Source organism: Pteropus vampyrus, unplaced genomic scaffold (assembly GCF_000151845.1).
Source record: "Pteropus vampyrus isolate Shadow unplaced genomic scaffold, Pvam_2.0 Scaffold101, whole genome shotgun sequence".
Taxonomy (NCBI): Eukaryota; Metazoa; Chordata; class Mammalia; order Chiroptera; family Pteropodidae; genus Pteropus; species Pteropus vampyrus.
The window spans coordinates 151,875-175,671 of NW_011888882.1; the positions used below are offsets into that span (position 1 = coordinate 151,875).

The window sequence follows — 23,797 nt, forward strand, 5'->3', positions numbered from 1 at the left end:
GCAGGAAATAGTTCCCATATAAAACAAAACGAAAGCAAAAAGATAAAAGTACCCCATCTCATCTAGAATCATTCACTTCCATTTACTTCCATTGCGATAACAAATCAACTGTTTAATTACTAGTTTTTTAATGACCCAGATTTCCATTTGACTCATTTATACTGCAATATCTTGAAATTGTTGCCACTTTTTTTAATGGACCTCACTAAAGTCCTATCTCTTGTAAGTGACATCTCTTTGACCCCACTGTAAATTTCCCTTTCTAACCTAAATCCATCCTGATTTCAACAAAGTGCAATCGATGTGTCTTAAAGGTTTAAAATGCTGAGGTTCTTCTCACTTGATTAGAGTGGGACTCCATTCTCTGTACCTTTGAAGAGCAGGTAGGTCAAATACTCTGAACATTAGTGAATTATATCCAATACTCACTTTTAGGACCTTCCTATACCAAGTCCAAAGCAATGTGGAGGGAGTAAATAAAGGGCACCCTCCTCTTCCTGGGCAAAGAAGACATATTCATATTGTTCTTCTTAAAATATCTTACTTTGTGTGAGGAAGAAGAATATTTACACAAAATATATTCCATGATGGAGGGAATAAAAAGCCTTTATTTTATATACTCATTTTCAGTAACTTAAGATAACCACAAATCAAACTGTACTATTTAAAAGATTTTTCTGTTAAAACCTAACATAAAGAAATTTATCTTAATGTCATTTCAAATATTCATTCTTTTTGGCAAAAGTCTGAGAGAGCTTAGATTATAAAGAGAAATATTTTCTGCTTAATGTTAACTGGGTTTATTCTCTTTTGTATTTTTTAAGTCAGCGTATTTGGTGCTATGAGATCTGAGGAAAAAAAGGAAAAAAAAGAACTTTATCATTGGAAGGGTATGGAAGAATAAACTACCACTGATGATTTTATCATATTCTTCAGGAAAGCATGATTCTTACCATTGGAAGTAAACAGAAATCGCTTGTCTGACAGGGAACCACTGAAATAGTAAACACAAACACGAGGAGGTGAGTTGCTTAACTGGATCTTAATGACCGATAGATAAAGCACTATAGCACAGGGCTCAGAGCCTGCTCACACCCCCCACGAGCCTCATAGCACCCCGACAAGGCCACTTTTGTTATCTTCATCACTGATATTTTGTAGATCAAGAAAATCAGGCCCATCAAAGATAAGCAACTTCCCTAAATTCATACAGGTAGGAGGAGTCTGGGACACTGCTTTTAAATCAAAATCCTGTGTTGTTTCCATCACGCCACATTGTATTGGAAAGAAATGTATAGACATACAGTACCAGGAACAACCTTAAATCCCAGTTAATTAACACATGATGCTGGAGGCAGAAATCATTGCCCCGAATACTTCCTTTGCTTCAGCAGTCACCTTAAGTGTCCTATGCTTTGTCAACTATGGAGTACCATTAAGAGAAATGAAGAAGCCTGGTTACTTTTGGCGCAGCATGTCATTTGCTAGCTGCCTTCCGTGCAGCCTTCCCTACTCCTTCCCTGAGGGGTCCTGCCCCAGCACGTTGCTCCAGACAGCCTCAGCGCAGTTTCTCTCTCCAATCACACTCCTTTCTCCTGCAGCACCCAGCACCCGCACCCAGCCAAGAACTCTCTAGCCTGTTTCTGAATGACAGGGTGGAGCTGGAGAAAACTCAAAGCATCTCACCACTGCAGGACAGGCCTCCTTCCCATCAGCATCGATCCTCGGGCCTCTGGAGCCCTGCTGCTCTACAGCCTGTATTAATCTCATGGGAGAAGTTATCAAATCAGCCTTGTTCTGCAGTTGTCTCCTTTGGTGGAGAAGATATTCCTAAGGCCCAACATTGTATTTAACTTCCTTTAAATCCCTCATCAACTTAATGGTGTATAAATACATAGAATAAATAGAAAATTTTCAGTTCTCAAGATTAATCATATGTGCATAGTACTTGCTATATTAGAGACCAGAAGTAAACACAGAAAGGCAAATGTCACTGTGTGTTCCATTATTTTACAATCTGGAATCCAGTTTATTAATTTAAATGTTTAAGTCTGAATTACATATGACAATAATGGACAGAGAGGGTGCCAAACTGTGAAATCCACAGAGAACCCAAAAATAGTTGGACAAGAGTATAAGTACATTCCCATCAATGTTTTTTTTTTTAGAAGTAACAGGTAGTCAAACTCTCTGGAATGGATTTTTTCTTTCACATCTGTCCACAATCAGGCAGAGACTCCATAAGCCAGGGTATTCTACATAAAGGTTCTTTTTATAATCTCTGTACTGAACAAAATGCAGGCACCAATCATTTTTCATGTGAGAAAACTCAGGCCCATTAGGGTCATGAGATTTGCCTAAGTTCAGAAGACCCACCTCTCCCAACTTTTAAAGAAAAGTGCACATAATTATAATTTATATTTAAATTTTTCTTAAGATTTATTTAGAGCCTCTCTGACTGATTTTTCCGTTTTCTCTAACATTCCTGCACTAAGTACTCCACTTGAAATTTGGCCCAAATAAGTCCAAATAAGACTGCTGCAACCCTGAGAGCCTAAACTTGCTCCCACTGCCAGGAAACATAAAAATATTTATTTATTTTTGTTAAAAAAGAGAAGTTATGGTAAAAAGGATATGGTAAAAAGAGAAGATGCCAGGGAAGGCCCAGCTTCTAACAGTTTGCTTCCTGGTTTTCCTCCATTATCAGCTGGAATATGCTTTTCCATTTCACTCCACTGAACTAATTGAATACAACCACCTAGAGAATTCTATAGGTAAGTAAACTCTCCTCTTTTAAAAAATAAAATGCCCTAAGGCATTCACATATTAGGGTGAATGAATTCAATCAGATTCCTGGAACTACCAGCCTTTCCAGAGGGCTACAGAAGCAATTAAGAATAGTCTGATGTAAACAGAAAGAAAAGCCTTTCAGCTAATGGTTTGAGCCATCATCCTCTATGTGAAGTCAGCGCCTCTTCCTGATTCCATTCTGGTCTCCTCAGATCCAGGAAGTGACCTGACCCCGGATGAACCCCAGAAGAACCCTGGATATTTACTTTAGGGACTCCTTCCTCAGCTGCAGTGCTTCCTTCTGTGTTTTTTCCTGAACACCAAACAATCATGTGTGGGAACAGAAGTTCAGTGACCGCATGTACAGTGGTTCCCCAACAGCAAAACAGCACAGATAAAAACAACCACTCCCTGAAGATTTGGGACTCTAAATGAGTAAAAGAGATTGTGTTTATTAGCCTATAGTTTACTTTTCTCTGCTCAGTACAAAAAGTCAATGCTAAATCACAGAGCTAGGAGGAAGAAGGGACCTTGATGTAATTCTGGACTTTCCATCTACTCCCACCAACACAAAAACTGGGAAATTTGTTCAAATAAGTATATGGGAAAAACTTTTTCTAATTCATTACTGGGTCAGATTTCCGAACTCTTTTTTTTTTTTTGCAACGAATTTTAATTTCAAATTATATACAGCAACTTCATATGTATTAAGCCCAGTTGATGTAGCAGACGTAACTGAGAACACGTTTACTTTTTAAAAATAGGTTTAATTAATTACTCTTCAAAGGTAAAATAAAACCAACTAGTACAAGTTAACCTTTTTAGTATCCTATTTTTCTACAAAAGCAAATGTACACAAACATAGGCAAGAGATTCTAAAAAAACAGATTTAAAGCCAAAGGCCAATTCTTCCTTCTTTTTGAAGATAGTAGCACCCAACAAATCTAGGCCACAGCCTGACACCTTCCTGAAATAGTATCAACAGAAGAAACCACAAAAAATATTGAAAAAAAAAATTCTCAAGTATCAACAGAAGAAACCACAAAAAATATTGAAAAAAAAATTCTCAAAAGTCAAGGTCAAGATGACATTTAAAGTTTCCTGTGCTTAAGCAATCACTTTTACGATAAATCAGGACATAAAGTTTAATGTTCTAAAGACTTTGAGGAAAATACATAAATAAGAATATATATATACACATACTTGCGTATGGGCATATTTATATAATACATATGTGTACATATATAAATTTTCATATATATAGTACATATGTATGTATATATATGTGTATACACATACATACAGATATATTTGAATGCATCATAGTTTAAATATATGTGTATACACATACATACAGATATAAATTTTATTTATTTGATTAAGGATCTTAGTTTCTAAAGGCATCCTGTGCAATCTTTTAGATCTTAACCTTTGGCAAAATATGGGACTAATTTGTCTTTGAATGTTCAGGTAATATGAAAGAATACTTTGGGGTCTCTTATAGCTAAAAAATCCTATCCAGAGGGGAAAGTAAATGGGAAGGTCATGGAAGGAAGAGAACACAAATGCAGAGATATGAGCCTGACCATCTGAGCATGCAGTACGGGCCCTGTCCTTAGTGGATGACGGCCTTTTATAGGTTACAGAGCATTGATTGCAATGCTTGTGAAAGGGCTGGACTGGAACAACCTCTCCAGATAGCCCCACCTATAACCCTAAACCCAGAATTGCCAGTGGGAGCCCTGCCTTTTCTCCTTAGCCATCTACCAGCCAGCCCGCTGAACATAAGCATGGTGTGCTAACAGGGGCCACCACAACTCTCTAGTGTCCTTTCCTGGGTCTTGACTCTACCTCTATGTCCCCCTAAGGCTTGGGTCTGCCTTCCGTCAAACCCAAGGCTCGCCTCCTTCATGCCTTCCATTAAACCCGAGGCTCGTCTCCTTCATAAAGGTACCAAACCAACTTCCCCAGTTTCAGTCACAGCTTTCCCTCCCTGGTGAGCTCAGGCCAACAACCTCAAATCCTGAAATGGGTTTTAGTCTCAAAGCTCACTTGTGAGTTCATAAATTGGTTCTCTGAAACGTAAAATACATTTTCCTATTAAAAACAACGTTATAATTTGTGGTCAGAATCCTTATTTGACCCACAATATTACTAAACTACAATGCATTCAAATAGAAAGTAGTAGGGGTGAGGACAAAATTATTGTTTAACTTTCTCAAAATGACATCAGTCACTGTATTTATGCTAACTTGAGAACCTATCTACCCCTACAAGGTGATTATTTTTTAACCAGATAAGATAGTCCACGATCCTTTGTAAGAATGGAACAGTAAAATATGATCGTATTCTTTCTGCATGCAAGAGGAGATTAGGGCCAACTGGTGGGGGTAGGAAGAGATCTACACACAGGCTAGTGAGTGGTAGAAGATAGAGATTCTGACCTACTTTTTTCAACTCTTGGATCCTTAAATGCCTAAAGCCTCTGTTTTGTGCCACATCCTTAGAACCAAGACCATATGGTAACCTGTCCAAAAACAACACAGCTGCAGCAGTGGGGAGACCTTTCCAGGGGCAGATAGAGAGTAAGGAAGAGAGAAAAACAGTGGCTTGAGGAGACCTTTTCCCTCACTAGGAGTCCACCCAAGGGAGCCTCCCTCTGGACCATTCCAAGCTGCCCCTTTCTATGTGTAGACCACTAGATGGGCCTTTATTTAGTCCTGATGGCTCTACTTTTCCACTCCAAGAGCTAAGGAAACCTGAAAGCATTAAAAGCTGAGGCCGAAAGGTTTCAAGTAATTGATATACTTTTTTCTTATGAAGTTAAAAGAGCAGAGGATAACACCAAACAGAGAAGTTAACAACGTTAGTAAAAGCCATCTTTTTTTCACTTCCCAACAGTCATTCACTAAGAGATTGTCTCTAAGGGTCTTCTGGGGAGCTCCGTGATTCTATATGAGTTTACTTAAGTCCCCTAGTCTACCTTCGATATCTTTGATAATACTGATTAACCAGTAAATTACTAAAACTGGAAAAACTAAAAAGGAATAAGCCTTTGTTCTCTCCCACTTCAGCACCTGAGTAGAAATACTCCTCCGCCCTGGGACTTCAGATGCATGCCATTTTAATTTACTTGTCAGCAGAACCAGTGAGCTTTTGTATTGCTGCATTTATCTTCCACACAGACATCATAAATGCTGCTCTCAGCACTCACATATTTTTCCCAGTTGAAAAACCCTTGGTGTCACATGTCTTCTCTTCTTTCAAAATTGAGAGCTGATTAATTATGCCTTTGGGGTTACCTTCCACTCATAACAAAAGGCAAAATACTTACTCCCTTGAGAGCACACCATTGGCCATGGTTCCTTCATATCGACTTATCCCTTTGCGCTGAAGCACGCTGATCTGACCACCCAATTCATCAGCGATTATTCCTGCATGGATGGCGGCTTTGCACAATAAAGAGGTCTGAAACGGAGCAACATCATCATTCCCAGCTTATTCAAGAATACATTTAAAATATAGTGAGAGTTTTCCATTTTGTTATAACTTGTTGTCAGGATCCCTATTTGATCCATGTCATTGTAAACTATAACTCATTTCAATAAAAAGCAGAAGGGCGAGGAAAACAAATTATTGTATAACTATCTCAAAATGACATTGAAGTCACCATATGTATGCTAACTGGGTAACCTATCCACCAGGTAGGTAAATAGGTAATTTACAGTAGTAGTAGCCCCTCAAACAACAATGCCTTCCAGTAGCCATGCCCTTGTGTACTCACCTCCTACTGGCCATGTAGCTTACTTTGTGCTGCTGCAGATAATGTGGTCCAGTCAACTACTACACATGGCAGTGAGGCCACCATAGACCCTGCGGCCTCGGGTGCCCCACCACATGACTGCAGCCGCAGGAGCAATTCTAGGCAAGGGGAGCTAAGGAACCAACTGACCCACAAACTCGTCAGCAAATAAACGGTTGTTATTTTAAGCCACTACATTTGGGGTGGCCTGTTCTGCAGAATTAGACCACTGATCAGTTTCTTACAATTGGCTTATGAGATATACATACTGAGGATCATTTGAGAAGATGAACCTTCCATACCACAGCTTCATTTTACAATTAATTCAGAGATTTTAAAAGGCATCAAACACAAAATAGTAAAGTCAGAACACTAAATGGAGCAGAAAACTTCATGAGGGTCTTAGACCGGTGATGAGTAACCCAGAGCCCATGGCCGCCACCTCATTTCTGGAACCCTCTCTGAGTGGGTCAACAGGGCTGTTGCCTGGTGTGACAACCCAAGCAGGAGCACCTGCCTGGATGAATAGCAAGTGGCCCTGTGACTGAAATTGGCTTGCTGGGAAGTGGGGCTGGAGGAAGGACTGAAACTTTTCCATGAGGTGCCTAGGTCCTAGGTCTCCATGAGCACAGATCTGTGTGGGAGGATGATTAGATAGTCAGCCCAGAACTGAGTGGTTGAGAAGCATCATTTTCTAAATAAACTTCAGCAATGCTCCTCTTCTCCACAGTGGCTAATGCCAAAAAGAGAAAAGCAGCTCATAAAACTGCATCTCTGTAATTGGACTTGGGAGCTTCTCTTTGTGTTAATGACAATGCTGTTTACCTTATTTCAGTGGAAAATTTCTCTTGGATTTTGGTCACAATATTAGGAGGACCAATGAGACCAATTGTATTTTATAATTAACAGGGTTGCAATAAAATTGAGTTTTGTGATGTTTAAAAAGCTCATATTTCCCAAACTAGTTTGGATTTGGCAAAGTGAGTCACTTTTGCAATAATCGCTGACATAGCCAAAAAAAGGGGGAAGATTTCCCGACAGAGAATATGAGAATGCTAAAACAGATGCAGATACTACCCTTCTTGATTTTGGAAAATAAAAAGAATTAGAAGAAGAGAAAAAGATAGTGTTAAGCTATATTAGGAGTTCGCATTTTTATTTTTCCTAAATTTTCTTTTCTTAAAAAGATTTCTTATCACTATTTTAGACTCTTGAAGTAAAAAATGGAGGAGCCAATTGTAATGGAAAAATCATGAATTTAAATTCATCCTGGTTCTGCCTCTAACTCTATTAGGTGTGTTTAAGTCATTTCACTGGTGTGGGCCTGGCTTCCTAACTCATCTGTACAACAGAAAGCCTGGACTTGATGATGTCTAGTATCATTTCTAACGGTTGTCACCATGTGATTCTAAAGGGCACCCTATGTCCCAAATTATAGGGTCCATGCAGGACAGCCTATTTCTTTCAGCCCTGGAATGTGGTCCAGGGGTCCGCTAGGCAGCTAATTCCAACGGTCCCTGGGGTCATCTATCTTCCTTGGAATTTGGTCTGGGATGCCATGGTCTTCATTCCAGGTGCCCTGCTCTGTGGTGAGCTCTCATTGGACTTGGAATGTCCCAGGGCCTCCTTAGTTATAAGAGGGCAGGTTCACAAGACAATGAGCCAATAAGACCTATCAGCATCATTGGCCAATAAATATTCTCATTTCCCACAGTACCTAATAATGAGGGAACCCAATGGTATATACCTCTTTAATGTATTTATAAATTGCAGCTTTATAAATACTAAATGCATGGCATAGGATACACCTCCAAGAGAATAACCAACAGATCTGGCTATCATATTATTATTATAAAATTATCAGCCCTTTCCAAGATTTTCTTTAAAAAGCACTCTCTCACCCAACCAACTTAAACAAAATTAATGTTTACTTAAATTGGGTCCTTTGGGGTATCAATTTTAAAAATCACACTCATTTAATCTGGTTTTTGAAAATTCCCTTTTGAACAGTGGTATGATTGATATTTTGATTTTTCTAGCTAATTTTGAGGTCTAAGTCTCACTGAAATGTAAATACAAGAAAGTCACTTGCCTCACTTAATTAGTAAATTGTCTTAAATTCAAATAAAATAATTTAAATGTAATTATTCAGGAAAGGGAATACAAGGAGCATCAGAGAAGAACACCTGCATGGCTCACGCAATTACAGGCTGATGATATTAAACATTTCTGAGTTCACTAAGCCATAAAGATGGCAAAATAGATCAGTATGAGGTAAGACTAAAACAGCTTTCAAAGCAATTAGCAAATCATTCCAGAACCGAACACTTGTTTAAATCTTCCTTTAAAAAAAAAAAATCAATTTGTACTAAAAAGTAACAAAAAAGTATTAAAATAAAAATTAATATAAAAATAAATGTTTTAGGTTGTATTTAATAAAACATGAATAAAGCACGTGTTTAAAAATGCCAGTGGAATGTGGTAAAGTGTTAAATTAAAAAATATATTCCACATGCTATCATATAAATTGTTCCTATGTTGTTATAGTCTTCATAATTCCCATATAACATTTTCTTTACAAAAGTTAACTGCATTCATTATAGAAATGTTGGAAAATAGGGGGAAAAAATCACTCATATTGCCATTGCCTGGAGATAATCATTCAACATTAATGTATTTCCCTCTAGCTTTTTGTGGGTGTGTATGATAGGCCTAATTTCTCCTCTGTTCCTTCTGAACTGGGAGTACATTATATGTACTGTCTTTATTTTACAATACTTCTTGAATATTTTTAAGGAATGTGTAATTTACTAAAGTGACTTAAGTGATGTCTTCCATGTAAAAGCAGATGGTACGTCAGCAGGCTTGGGATAAGGTGCCAAGAGAAAAACTGTTCTAGGGGCTTTTTATTTCTGGTTTCCAGGTGAGGCAGATGTTAAAGAGACATCTACACTACTTAACTGGCATGATAAGCATACAGAAATATAGATGCCTTAATGCATCGGTCAAGGGGATAGAAGAATCACAGAATCTTAATCCAAAGAGACTTTTAAAGATCTCCTGACACTTCCTGACACTTCCTGACAGACCGTTCCACACATATACAGGCCACCTCTGACAAATGATTATAACATTTGCATTTGGCACTTTCTTCAGGGAGTAGGGGCTTGCTGTTTCTTGAGACATCCTATCCCATTTTGCACTGCTCAATGATTCCTTATACACAGCTGAAATTGGCCTCCCTATAACTTTCATTCATTGATCCTAGTTCTGCCTTTTGAAACAACACAGAATGAACCAATTCCTTTTCTATAATTGCTTTTTAAGACAACATATTTCTTCCCTGAGACAGAGCACCTATTGTCAATAGATTCTCTGATAATTGACAAACTCTGTCAAATTGACCTACAGGATATGCTTTAGTCTAGCAAAGACTTGCTACAACTGAAAAGCATTTCCTAAGATGAAGGCACCATGGAAGACAGACTCTAAGATAACCCCCATGATCTGCCTCCTGGTATTCCCCATGGTGTAATCCCTTTGAGTGTGAGTGGGAGCTGTGGCTTTCTTCTAATTTATAGAATATGGCAAAGGTGATGGGGCACCACTCCCATGATAACATGGGAAATTCTCCCTAGACGGCTTTGAAGGAGCAAGACATTGGAAAGGCCCACATGGCAAGGAGCTGAGGACAGACTCCAGCCAAAACCCAGGAATAAACGGAGATCGTCCATCTGACAAATTCATAAGTAACTGAATGCTGTGAAAACCATGTGAGCTTAGAAGCAAATCCCTCCCCATTCAAGCCTGGATGAGACTGCAGCCCCAGCTGACACCATGGATACACCCTTGTGAACCCTGAAGCAGGGAAGTAAGCTCAACCATGACCAAACTCCCAACCCACAGAACATGAGAGAGAATACATGTACCGTTATAAGTTTCTACGTTTGTGGTGATATTGTTATACAGCAATAGAGACCTAATACACTTACGATATTATTATATACAAAAAGGAACTACTCTAATTTCTTTGAAGAGATTAATTTTCAAAATACAAAATTTCCTGCCAGATAAGATCATTCTAAAAGCAAATACTGTAAAACCAGTTAGTGAGTCAAATAGGAAACCTGTTCGTAGTATTTGCAGTTGTGTACTCAGATCTACCACCCAGGAAACTATTTACCTGTTACACTGAAAAAGAAAGCTCTGTCAAGAGCAGGCAAGATAAACAATGAAAGTAAGAAAAAATGATGCTATTTCTCTTATTGTACATAATTCTCAGGTTCTTTGCATTGTGCAGGAAATAATAAATAAAAGTTTTCTATTGTTAGCGGGAAAAACTATACTTCAATTTTTTATTTCTTTTAATTTCCTGACATCATTTAGGAACAGCCTGAGACAAGTATATCTTCAAATTGAGGCAGTATAAATCATTTTAAGGTTCAAACAATTTACAGGACAAATGAATATCCTGTGTCAATCTCATAAAGACAATACATGAAAAAGGAATTTAAAAAAAAAATCTGCTGCTTCTAGAATCAGGATGCGCAAAAGCAAAAATTAAAGCCAAGTTTCCCTCCTCCCCCACTGGAGATGAATTATCAATCTTCTAGAACATGTATGTTTTCTCTGTGCACGAAGATGCATGTCAATAACTCTTAGAAAAGTAGCATCACTCTACAGATTTTGACATTTCTAATAACTCAAGCCAATTCCCAAAGCTAGAAACCTATTTTAAATAGCTATGTAAAAATTTTAAAATCAGATATCAGATTTCTAAGACAGAAATTTATAAATAGTAAGAAATGAAGGGTTTTGAATCTGGAGACAGGACATATACTTTAGAAAAATGACTCCTTATAAACTTAATTTTCTCTGGGAAAATGTGTATAACCCAGAAGGTCTCATTAGGCATAAGAAATTGGGGTACAAGGAGGGAGGGGAATAAAATATAAGAAGACGGCAGATGGTTTCACTGGTCCCAGACACAATGTCAATTCTTCTGTGATCTTTTTAATTTCCTCCCTGCCATAAAATTACCCTGAATCACTTACATCTCTATATCCATCCACCACATTCCCAGAAATGTCTCCTGCAATGTCTTTACAACCAGCTGGGCAGAAATTGCTGGAAAAGAAAATTTAAAAATTTATATTTTATTAAATTTAAAGGTATTAAATTATAATTAAAAGTATTTACTCTCCTCCATAAAATACGTGGGAAGGAATAACTTGCTTTAATGACAAATCAGAAACCTGATTTATGAAAACACAGATTAATCTAAAATGTTAATCTGAAAGAAAGTTTTACACAATAATTATTTGTTTTATATAAGGATTTGTTATAAACTCTATTAAACAGTGAGCTTCCCTCATGTATCTTAATTGATTGTAAGATGTACAAGCAATAGTTTTAAGAAAAGAGAAAGTTTCTAAATGCTATATATAGCATGACCTCATTTTCATAAAAAGATGTTTAAAATATAGAAAATAACAACATATTTTTCATGGATAAAAAGAAGACAAGGAATTATATCTCTGGATTCTGGTAAAATTTTGAAGAATTTTCATTTTCTGTATTAACATCTTGATTCGCTCAACTTGTACTATCCAATGGGAACATAATAGAAGCCACATATGAGAATTTAAATACTCAAGTCTACGGCCATGCCACCCTGAACATGCCCGATCTCGTCTGATCTGGGAAGCTAAGCAGAGTCGGGCCTGGTTAGTACTTGGATGGGAGACCACCTAGGAAGACCAGGTGGTGTAGGCGTAAAAATAAATAAATAAATAAATAAATAAATAAATGGATGAATAAATAAATAAATAAATAAATACTCTAACAGCCACATTAAAAAGTAGAAAGAAACAGAAAAAAACTAATATTAATAACATATTTAACCCAATATACTCAAATTTTATCATTTTTACATGTAATGAACAGTAAAAATTATCAATGAGATGTTGCCTGCCTTTCTTTCTTTCTTTACTAAATTGTCAGTATCTGCAGTATATTTTATACTTACAGTACAGTTCCATTTGAACTAGCCACAGTTTAGGTGCTTGACATGGCTAGGACTGGACAGTGGTGGTCTACATTAGTTATGAATTACTTTTGTAATCAGAAAAAAAGGTGTATATGTATTTTCAGCTTTAGTGAGGTATAACCGACAAAATTGTAAGGCATTTAAAGTGTATATTGTGGTGATTTGATTTATGTTACCCATTTTGTTAACACATTCATCACTTATTTTAATATACATATGTATTTTAAATATATATATATGTGTGTGAGAACAATTAAGTTCTACTGTCCTAGCAAATTTCGATAATACAATACAGTGTTATCAGCTAGAGTTATCCTGTTACACATTAATTAGATCCTTATACCTTATCCATCTTATCGCTGAAAGTTTGTATGCTTTTACAAACCTCTCTCAATTTCCCTACACCCTAGCCCTTAGCAACTACTTTTCTACTTTCCGTCTCTATAAGTTTGACTAAAAAAGATATATTTTTAAAATTAGGAATTCATTTACTTAACAGTCACTTTCCAAGAAATTTTCCAGAAACATTTCATAGTATATGGTATAGCTGAAGAGGCCCAGGGCAAGGTTACTCAGGCACTGGTACTACCACCTAACCGTGGGACCCTGAACAGAGCATTAACATCCCCCTAAATTCAGCTTCCTCATCTATAGTTCCTTCAAGTGTCAACATATCAATAGGTTATGAGGAACAGCTATAAGTCTATGAAAAACATGGAAAAAGAGTCAAAATATTTTAAGAACAATGACAACTTTGAAGATGAATGCCTTGTTTCTATATATACCACATTACAATAATGTTTACTTGGTTTGTTTAAAAAGAATGTACCAGTCCAAATAGATTCCAAAATAGAAGTTGCTTTTACTTCATTTCCTCTCAGTTTCCTCCTGCTGACTTAGCAAATTAGATGAGTAACAACATCTAATTATCAAAACTACACAAGTAAATGTCTCATAATTCTTTCTCGTTGACCTTACGGAGTCCAGCATTGCAGCAATAATCAAGGAATCAAGAATAAAAATAATGGAGAATCTTACTACAGATTTACAGTTTCTTATCTTAACTGTTAAGAACAGATTTATTTCAGAATTCAGAATTTTTTGGATTTTAGAAGAGTAAAACAATTCCAATGACGTATATGATGTAAGACCCCAGTGAGGTCTGCACAGATTAATCAAAAACGTGGATATCCCTGTATCAAATACATGAATAGTTATAGTAAGTCCAATACATAAAGAGTAAATAGACTCAATTTAAGACAGTTTTGCTGTCAAGTGAATGTAAGGTCACATTAATCCAATATTGTCACCAAATTAGTTACAAAAACTTTTTGATTTTTAAAGTATTCTGCATTTTACAATTCTAGATAAGGGACTGTGGACCTGTAGTGTCATCATACCTCATTTTTACCTAAGCACTACAAAACAGTTGGGCTACAGCTTAGATGATCTGGAACCATCATTTCATGCTGTAGGCCAGAGTATATTCCTTTCTTCAGGAGGACAGGAAATGACTATTGATGCCCAGAAGCCTTTCTGAAGGGGACTGTATAGGTATGGCTGGAAAGATCTCAGAGAATATTTACGTATATCTACATTGAATAAACAGCAACTTTAAAGGGCAACATTTAATTACTGGTCATTATTTCATTTCATTTTTGCTCTATTAGGCTTAAAATTAGTTAACACTAGAGTTGATTCTGCATATCAAATAATCTCACTTATTAGAATGCCTGAGATGGTTAGGACCATGGACCCTGAGCCTAACTCTGGATATACTTATTAAATGTGTAATCCTGGGAAAGTTACTTGTTTCGTGCCGCTGTTTTCAGGGTATAACAGAATCTGCCTTGCAGGCATGTTGGAACATTCATATTAGTTACTATATGCTAAGTCCAGAGAGCTGTACTTGGCTCTACGAAAGCACTCTAAGGAGTTATATTGTCCTGAGTGTTGTCGTTGTTGTTGGCAATGATCTCCAGTCCAGTGGTTCTCAACTGGTGGTGAATTTCACCTACTGGGAGACATTTGGCAATGTCTGGAGACATTTTTGGTTATCACATCTGGCATGAAGAGGGTAGAAACCAATGATACAGCTAAATAGCCAACAATGCACAGAACAGCTTTTTCTAACAAAGAATCATCCAAAATATCAATGGTGCTAAGGTTGAGAAATCTTACTATAGCCTTTTACTTTATAGGTGAGGAAATGTACATCAAAGAGATTAATTTTTCCAGTTAAAATAAAGCTGGAATGAAAAATTTCACCTCCTATTCGCAGGTTTTACTTTTGTGGGAAAGACAAAACGAACCCCCTCTAAAAGTGAAAAATTTATAAAAGTCACTTTCAAGTACAGGCCAAGTAAAAAAATGAACTCTAAACTCCAGTATGGCTCATTGGTTGTGGAACTAGGAGTCAGCAAATTGGCTCCTGGGCTAAATCCGGCCTGCTGCTTGTTTTTGAAAATAAAGTTTTATCAGAACACAGCCATGCTCATTTGTTTACATACTGTCTATGGCTACTTTTGCATTAAAGTGGCAAAAACTATGAATAGATGCAATAAAGACCACATGGCGTGCACAACCTAAAATATTTACTATCTGGCCCTTGACAGAAAAAGTTTGCTGACCTCTGCTATATAAGAAATCATTTCAAATATTTCTCATGAATTACATAGGTGATTTAAAAAAATAAGTATAAATAAGTTATTTTACCTGGTTTCATGTCAAGAAAAATAAAATATTCAGCAACATATGATGGTAGAACAGCTAGGACATCTATATTTACCTGTATTCTGTCTTCAAATAATGGTTAGCTCGTTCCAAGCACGTTATTAAATCTGTCATAAATAAAGATAATTGAAATTAACAGACTGAATGGAAGTTAGGACACTCATGCTCGAAAGATTTCTTTTTAAATAAAGACATTTAAAAAGCATTTATTCATTATCTAGTTATCTGAATTCTGTTTAAGAATAAATAAAAACTGAGAACACTGACTGAGGATTTAGTTAGTTCCCTTCATTTTTTGTTTTTAACACCAATGATGGTTTTTCAATGATTGTCCTGTGAATGATAGCAGAATCTCTTCCCAACAGAAAAACCAACACTGGTTAGTTACTATCCACGACATGCCTATAAGATCATGCGTATAACCTCCCTTGGCAAGAGGAAAACAATTTCAAGAGTCCCGTGTGGCTCATAGAGAAAGTTCAGGAGCATTTTAACAACTTAGTGACATCCAAGTGACCACAGAATCAGGGTTTACCAAAACTGTGAGGAATCAGGACCAAGGACTTAAATAAGAGTGCTGTTTGGAGTACTGGAGAGAATTCAGCAATGGAGATGCTAAGAGATTGTGGATTTTGATGCATTTACATTAACCTAGTATAGTTTCCGAAATATTCCATACTTGCTGCAATAGTTCATTCTTTCCTTAGTTTTTAAGAAGCAATGTATGGTGAACACTGGGCACGCTGGGGCATGCTGGGGCCTGCTGGGATTGGTCAGATCTGATTGGCTAAGAAGGAAAGGAATGGTGCACCCACTTCCCAAGGTACATCTGCCAGAGTAGGGGGGACTGAGAGCAGAAATTCTGAGCTCTTGTGACCCTCTGCCAACACAGAGTAGGATGCATGGTGATTAGAACACAAGAGGCTTGTGTTCTAATTAGTGTTCATGCTTCCTTTCTCCCCTGTTCAAGTGTCAGCTCTGTGGTTGAAGGACTCTGCGACAGTGACTGCATCCTGCTCATACTCACATGCCTCCCACACTGGTACACTGGTAGACGTGTGTGTGCACATGTGGGGAGTTGAGGTAGGGTACCACTGGTTAAAAGGCTTGTCCCCTGAGCTAAGAAAAGAGTTGGGGGAGGGGTTCAGAGAAACCATTTAGAAGGGTCAGAACAGCAGCCCTGAAGATGCTCCACCCAAGGTTCCTGGGACAATGAGATGAACCCTCTCCCACACAAGACAACTTGTCTAACATGTTTTATAAAAGTGTTCAGTTCAGACCTAACTACCTACAAAGACGTTGGATTCTCTTTCCTCACATCTTAATTCGGTATTTGAGGTCACAATTCTGTCCCGAGACAGTGATAAGCAGCAAGAGGAATTTTTAAACAGGTAAAGGTTTATAGATTTGTGTTGATTCTTCTGCCATACCTGGATGGTCGCTGCTGGCATAGTTCAGCAAAAAACCCCGCCCAGAAATGTGGGATCCACTCTCAAAGCGAATAGTTACTTCACTTGTGTCCAGCAGGAGTTCTTTGGGAACATCCATATTTCCACAATATGGTCCTAAAAACAAGGCACATTTTTGGCACATTATAAAATTTAAACCAGCACAAAGAATTAGTATATGGCATTTTTTTTTCCCTTAAAGTTCGAATTTACCAGACAACACATATGTAAGGTGTAATTTTTAACCAGCTGAAATTGTGATTAATACTGAGACTAACCAGCTGAAATTGTGATTAATACTGAGACTAACAGTGACAAACCAAGGGGTCCAGCTGAAATTGTGATTAATACTGAAACTAACTAGCTGAAATTGTGATTAATACTGAGACTAACAGTGACAAACCAAGGGGTGCAGGGAGTGGCTAACTCTGGAAAAGTAAGAGGCCGGAACTAGGTAACTGTGAATACCCCAAGAGATAGGTTTTGGTGTTTATAAAAATAAGACTAACCTCCCAAAAAAGATCAAATATAAGTAGTCAAGAAAATGTTATCACAAAAGTGATATTCTAGGGGCCTCCTAAATTTGCTTAAAAGTATGGTCAAAATGTTTGTGTTCCCTCAAAATTCCTATGTTGAAATCCTAATGCCCCAAAGCGATGGAGTGAGGAAGCAGGGCCTTTGGAAAGTGCTTAGGTCATGAGGGTGGAGCCCTCATGAAAGGCATGAATTAGTGAGTGCCTTTATAAAGGAGGCCCCAAAAAGCCTGCTTGCCCCTTCACCATGTAAGACCCAGAGAGAAGGCTATGAACCTGGAAGTGGGCCCTCACACGCCACTACACCAAATTGGCTGCACCATGACCCTGGACTTCTCAGCCTCCAGACTGTGAGGAATGAATGTCTTGTTTTAAAGCTACCCAGCCCATGGTATTCTGTCACAGCAGCCTAAATAGACTAAGACAGGTAGAAAAGGAAATGTTATCACAAAAATGATAGTCTTAAATTTGCTCAAAGAAACTCATATATTCCCATTTTTCAAGGAAGTTCCAAAATTAAAAGACTATCCAACTGCATTCTCATGCAGTTTTTCAATTTATCTTTCTCTTACAGTAGCTTCTGGTTAACCCATATAATTTATTTTGATTTGTAAAATGACGTTTACAAAAAAGCAGAATAATTTCTAAAGGCTTTTGAAACATCATAGTATAAATTATGCAATTAAGAGAATAACATAAACTGTTTCTAGAATAAGTTGCTTGAAAAGCAATAGGAAGCTCAGTGAACTTTCATAGTACAAAATTATATTTAGAGGTAAAAAAAGACCTTCTTAACACTACTCAAGTTAAAGGTTAGTTTGTAAACTGTCATCTTGAAAGTCATGTATGCAAGACAATAATTTCTCTGAAAATAGGGATTAGCAAGCAAATTTTGAAGGGAGTTATTCTTCACCAACTTTTCCCAAAATAAAACAGTATGGAAAGAGTCAAGAGCAAAAACAATGACAACATCAGGCTAAGGAAGGAGGGAGAGAAGAAAGAGACCACTCTAACTCAAGGTGGATAAAACTGTTGACACTAGCGAAAACCAGCATGGGACCCCACTAAGCATTCCTCTCCTGATACAAGGGATTGGATTTCTCTTCTGTCCTGTGCTGGTCTCCATTCTGAGATGTGATGAAGAGTGAGAGAAATGCTGTGTGTTTTCCTTAGTACCCCCAAATCTCTGTTGTTCCCTACTGTTAAATTATAGCAAAATCCAAATAAAAATGATCACTTCCCTCTTTAGAAACACTCATTTATATAATTACTCACCTGAGTTAATACTTGCAAATTACTTAGAAGAGTACGTAGTATATAATGAGAGCTATATAAGTATTTGTGAAATAAATAAATGAATACATAAGACAAACAAACAAATAATGTCTGCTTTCTTTTTAGACTGAGTCTCACGGGATTAGGAACTTTTCTATCACTTTATCTCCAGCAGCTTGTACAATACCTGGCATGCGGCAGCCTTCCACATATTCTTTGAATTGAAGTTAAATGTGCTTCTATCTGCAACAGTTTTTAAAAATCAAACCTAATTTTAAAGATACATATTTCATCCTGTCATTTTAAAATATCACAAAAAAATCAGAAAGTGTGGAAAAGCAAGAAAGGAAATCATTAGTGTAATAGATATGTGAATGTTTATGAACTTTAATAGTGCTCGCAAGCATGGCAGTTAGGCAATTTATACTAAATTCATTTTGAATAATAAAGTAGAAAGGTAGTTTTGCAAAATTAAACTGAGTCAGATTACTGTGCTTGACTATTCAACTTATTCTGTTTGTTTGCGTATATTTGAAATTTCTTATTTCTTTGCACAGATAGATGAAGATACTTACTTCGCAAACCTAAGAATAAAAATGAAATAACTAGTAACTCGTTGTATTAATAAATCAGAATATTTTTCTAACCACATTTAATTTTTCCAAGAGGAAATAACAACATATTATCTCCTCTCTAAATGATGATGATATTAATCTCTCAAATTTCTATAGCATTCCAATGAGTTCTATTATAAATGGATATAAACAAGTCTAAATTAATTATCAGTGAAAATACGTTTGGAATTTTTTTAGTTGAATGCAATTTGATATACAATACTGTAAATTTAAAGTGTATAACATGTTAATTATACACCTATATATTTTAATATGATCACCATTGTAAAAATAATTAGCACTCCTATCATGTTACATAATTATCACTTCTTTTTTAGTGGTTGGAATAATTAAGTTCTAGTCTCTCAACAAGTTTGATGGTTAGAATACAATATTGTTGACTATATTCACTATATTGTGCATTAGATCTCTAGGCTAGGGCTTATCTATTCTCTCTTTGCAAGTCTGTACCCTTAAACAACATCTGTCCTGTCACCCCACCCCTCATTCCCCTGGTGATACAAGCTTGGCTTTTTAATTTATTTTTATTTTTTTAAACTTTTTATTTTTAATTAATTTATTTTTATGGTGACATTGGTTAATGCAATCTGATAAGTTTCAGCTGTACATTTCAGCTGTATATATTTACATTGTGTGTTCGCCTCCCATAGGTAGATTTCTTTCTGTCACCACATATTTGACCCCTTTTACCCCGGCTACCTCCCCACTCCCTCTACCCCCTACCCTCTGGTAACCACTAGTCTATTGTCTATGTCCATGAGTTAATGTTTGTTTGACCTGTCCATTTATGGCTTTTAGGTTAATATCCCACATATAAGTGATATCATACAGTACTTGTCTTTCTCTGTCTGACTGATCTCATTTAGCACAATATGCTCAAGACTCATCCATGTTGTTGCAAATCGCAGAATGTCCTTCTTTCTCATGGCTAAATAATTAGAATTAAAAAACATTTTTCTGGAACAGTTGTTCGCAAAATTGTATATATTTTACACAGACAGATAAGCGTGTATGTCATCATACTAAGATGTCGTGCAATGCATATGATTTCCCAGACCAAGAAACACATATAGTAAAACTCTAATTTGGTTGTATCCATCCTCCCAAAGTCATGATAGGCATGCAAATATTTCTGGAAGAAGTTCAAAGAAAGAAAATGTAAACACACACTCCTTTAATCACCCTTACTGAAAGGCGCCGATCCCTCTCACATTCTTTTTAATGTGCTGCAAAATTGTAACTAAATCTTAGAGTGGATAGGATATACCCTCTTTATATAAATGTCATCATTAAAAATTATTTTGATAGATTCATCACGGCACAACCACTACAATAGCAGGAGGCAGTTTAGGTCCAGGGTGAGGGACAGAAGTCAAGTATTGGCTGCTGTATTGCCGATGGCAAAACATTCAAATTATTAACTGACAGATAAAGGTCTGACAGATAAAGATGCCTTTTCACAGGCTGGAAGTTAATAATAACTGCATTCCTAGAGTTAAAATGGAAAACAGATGAAAATAGAAAAACCTGACTGGCAGTGAGTGGGAAAAATAATTAATGGGAAACCACTGAAGGATCCTACAAATCTGTCCTAAGTAATGTTCTCAGTTTTCAGCCAGACTCCTTGAGGGTGATATATTTTCTTATAAAAGGCTTCCTATACCCACACCTGCCCAAAGGATATATTTCACATTAGTATTCTCCATCTTAACTTTTTAAAAGGGTCTACGGCTATATTTAAACATTCACAAAGGCAATTTCACTGGGAACCCGAATGAGAGCTTGGTGACTTCTAACTTTGAACACGGTTACATTCTCCATCCTGGGCTGTGTCCCTGGATTGGTAAACCTGCCTCAGTTCACAGCCAGACTGAACCCCAGTCCTTCCCGAGTGGGTCTTAAGAACTGTAGCAGACCTAAATTATAGCAGATCTAAACTACAGGAGACCAAAATTATAACAGTTCTGCTTCACGATGGCCAGTGCCTGTGTTATATACAACTTGATCTTGCCATCTAACTCCCACCTTCTGTCTCCTCTACCATTGTCTGTGAAGTAGGTTCCATCTTACTTTGCAGTCCCAAGTTCCCATCAGACTAAGGCACAGCAGAAAGGCACTTCATCAAGTAGGCAGAAAAATCAGGAAAAATAACTACTTCTACCTTTTATGGAGTGTAACTGGTAGCCCTGGATCATGGGAAGAGCTATCAGTGATATCAAATGGAATAGCACTGTGGCATTTGGCATCAGACGTGAGACCAAGACCTAGCAGACAAGGAACTGATTCCTTGGACAAAAGGAAGAAAGGGCCAGGAACTGCAGGAGCTGCCTTTTTTTTAGCACAGTAGGCCAGTTCCTCTCAACACATCCCCTGTTTGGGGCCACTGTTCCATGAACAGCTGAGAGGGGAAACCCTTTATCTTTCCATGTGTGAAAAAAAGAAAACTGTCCTACAAGGAAGAATGAACTGCCTGCCCAGAGCCAAGCTCGGAACCCTCTTGATTTTCTGGCAATCTGACAATCTGGGCAGCAGTTTCTAGTACTGCTCTATTCTCCATGGACTGTCTGCCTCAGTCTGTGGACATTGCAGTAATAGTTTGGTTAATAATAGTTCCAAGTCACTTCAGGTGGGTCTATGCTTTAGAGCATGAAACTGATGAAACTAAGTTATTGTTTCATCTGTGAAAGGGGCCTGTTTCAAAAATGGATGCATATTGTTAGGAAAAAACAGACCCCCGCCCCCTCCATAACTACTCTCTCAGTGATGAAAAACACAGAGACCAAATGAAAACCTAACTCCTGAGAGATCTGTCATAAATCAAATCAAACAACACAAAACACTCCTCAAAACCTTCATTAACCTTATAAGTAGTTTCTGAAGCACACATTTAATTTCTCATGACAGATGCCAAAGAGCCTAAGTGACGCTCCCTGGAAGTGCCCCTGGCAGAGCCAGCCACATGGCACGCTATCAGCTGCCAGGAAAGTGGTACCCAGTGCGGCCCAGATCTGTTTTCAGATGTGTGCTGATAAAACAATCTCCAGAAATGCTGAAGCTGCAAATGCCATGCCATTAGACTTGGGTCTGTTTTCCAATTGTTTTTTTTTTTTTTTTTCAGTGCAGTCAAATGGCAAGGTTTGTCCTTGCTTGCTAATTGCAATAGCGTCATTGTACAAAATTACAGAATTTTCAGGGCTATTTTCTTTGAAAAAGGGCAAAATTAGCATAAAAAAGGGATATTCCTGGACTGTGCCATTAAAACCATAGTCACGTAAGAATGTAAGTGGTATCCCTGGAGAGGTCTGATTTCTGGTTCCCAGACAAAAATCAGTGACAGATGATAAATGAACCAGGCAGATTCCTAGACAAAGGTGTGGCTTTCCTTGGGGCTATGGGGCCCAGGGCAAGAAGTGCCTTTACAGGGAGCTCACGACACACCTAGGCCATTATTTCTCTTCCAACAAAAAAAGGATAATTACTGAAACAAAATCATAGTAGTCCCCAGGGAAGTATTTGGAAAAGAGGAGAAGGAGGAGGCCTATAGCTTTTTCTCTTTGAAGCTTATACTTATGTTAATGAGGTGTCTAATGTGGAACCTTCTGGCTGATACAAAGTTTTCTATAAGTTTAAAGTTCTTCTCAATTCTACCTTGGCATAAAAGACAGAACAAAACAAAACTAGCAAAGCAGTCCTTCTCAAGAGTTTCCACAAAAGTAGCCCTGAAAATAGGGTAGAACGCACTTCTAGGGTGTTTGAGGCCCAAAACAACTGGCAATTTCTTTGAAGGCTTTCGTTTTATCTTCAAAAGTGAAAAGAATTTTGTATTCTCCATAATGTGACTGGGAGACAAACCATTGATAAAAGAGAGCCTGCCAATCTTGTGTTTTTCTCTATTTAGAATTTTAAAAAAATCAACAGACAAGGAACTATGATTATTAGATCTTATTACAGTATGCCAGATACATATCATTCAAAAATATTATCACAGAAATCTTGTTGCAATTACGAGTCAAAACACTTAGTATTATTTCCTACTTTTCTCATTTCTCCTGTTCTTAATGTAATATAAATATTAACAGTTGGCTTCACATTGTTGTACTATTAAGTAACTGACAATGGTTAAAAAAATATATTGGGGGTGGAGGTGGAAGTACAGGAAATGTAAGAGAACAATTCTGGAACTTCCTGGTTTTCCTATAGTGCAAATCATTTAGCAGAACACAGCTAATTTAACTGACTATGATTAAGTTCACTGCCCATGATGCCTCCTTAAGCATTTGGACTAAGATGTATTTTTAAACCTTAAATTTATACTAATACTCCACATATGAGTGATTTCTCAGAAATCCATTTCATTCCCAGGATACCCCCGTGGGGAGGCCTGCAGAAGTTTCCATTTCTTCCAGGAAATGACAAACAAGAACTATGGCTGTGGTCTTATGCACAAGCCATGGATCAGATGGCTTCTGTCACTCTAAATTGGGAAGGCACAGTGTTTAAGAGCAGGATCCCTGGAGTCAAATGCCCTGACT

The 23,797-nt window shown here is 37.3% G+C and overlaps 1 protein-coding gene and 1 pseudogene across 1 annotated transcript in view; one reads left to right on the top strand and one right to left on the bottom strand.

The window, feature by feature from the left end:
- Positions 1–23,797, bottom strand: part of DCBLD1 (discoidin, CUB and LCCL domain containing 1) — a 64,951-nt gene that overhangs the window by 9,372 nt on the left and 31,782 nt on the right. The window contains exons 3-7 of the mRNA XM_011364761.2: positions 16,805–16,939; positions 15,430–15,481; positions 11,647–11,719; positions 6,125–6,258; positions 954–994 (exon numbers count right to left, since the gene is read on the bottom strand). Of these exons, the coding sequence (XP_011363063.1) occupies positions 954–994; positions 6,125–6,258; positions 11,647–11,719; positions 15,430–15,481; positions 16,805–16,939 (435 nt within the window). The remainder of the gene's footprint in view (positions 1–953; positions 995–6,124; positions 6,259–11,646; positions 11,720–15,429; positions 15,482–16,804; positions 16,940–23,797) is intronic.
- On the top strand, positions 12,249–12,367 carry LOC111742805 (annotated as a pseudogene).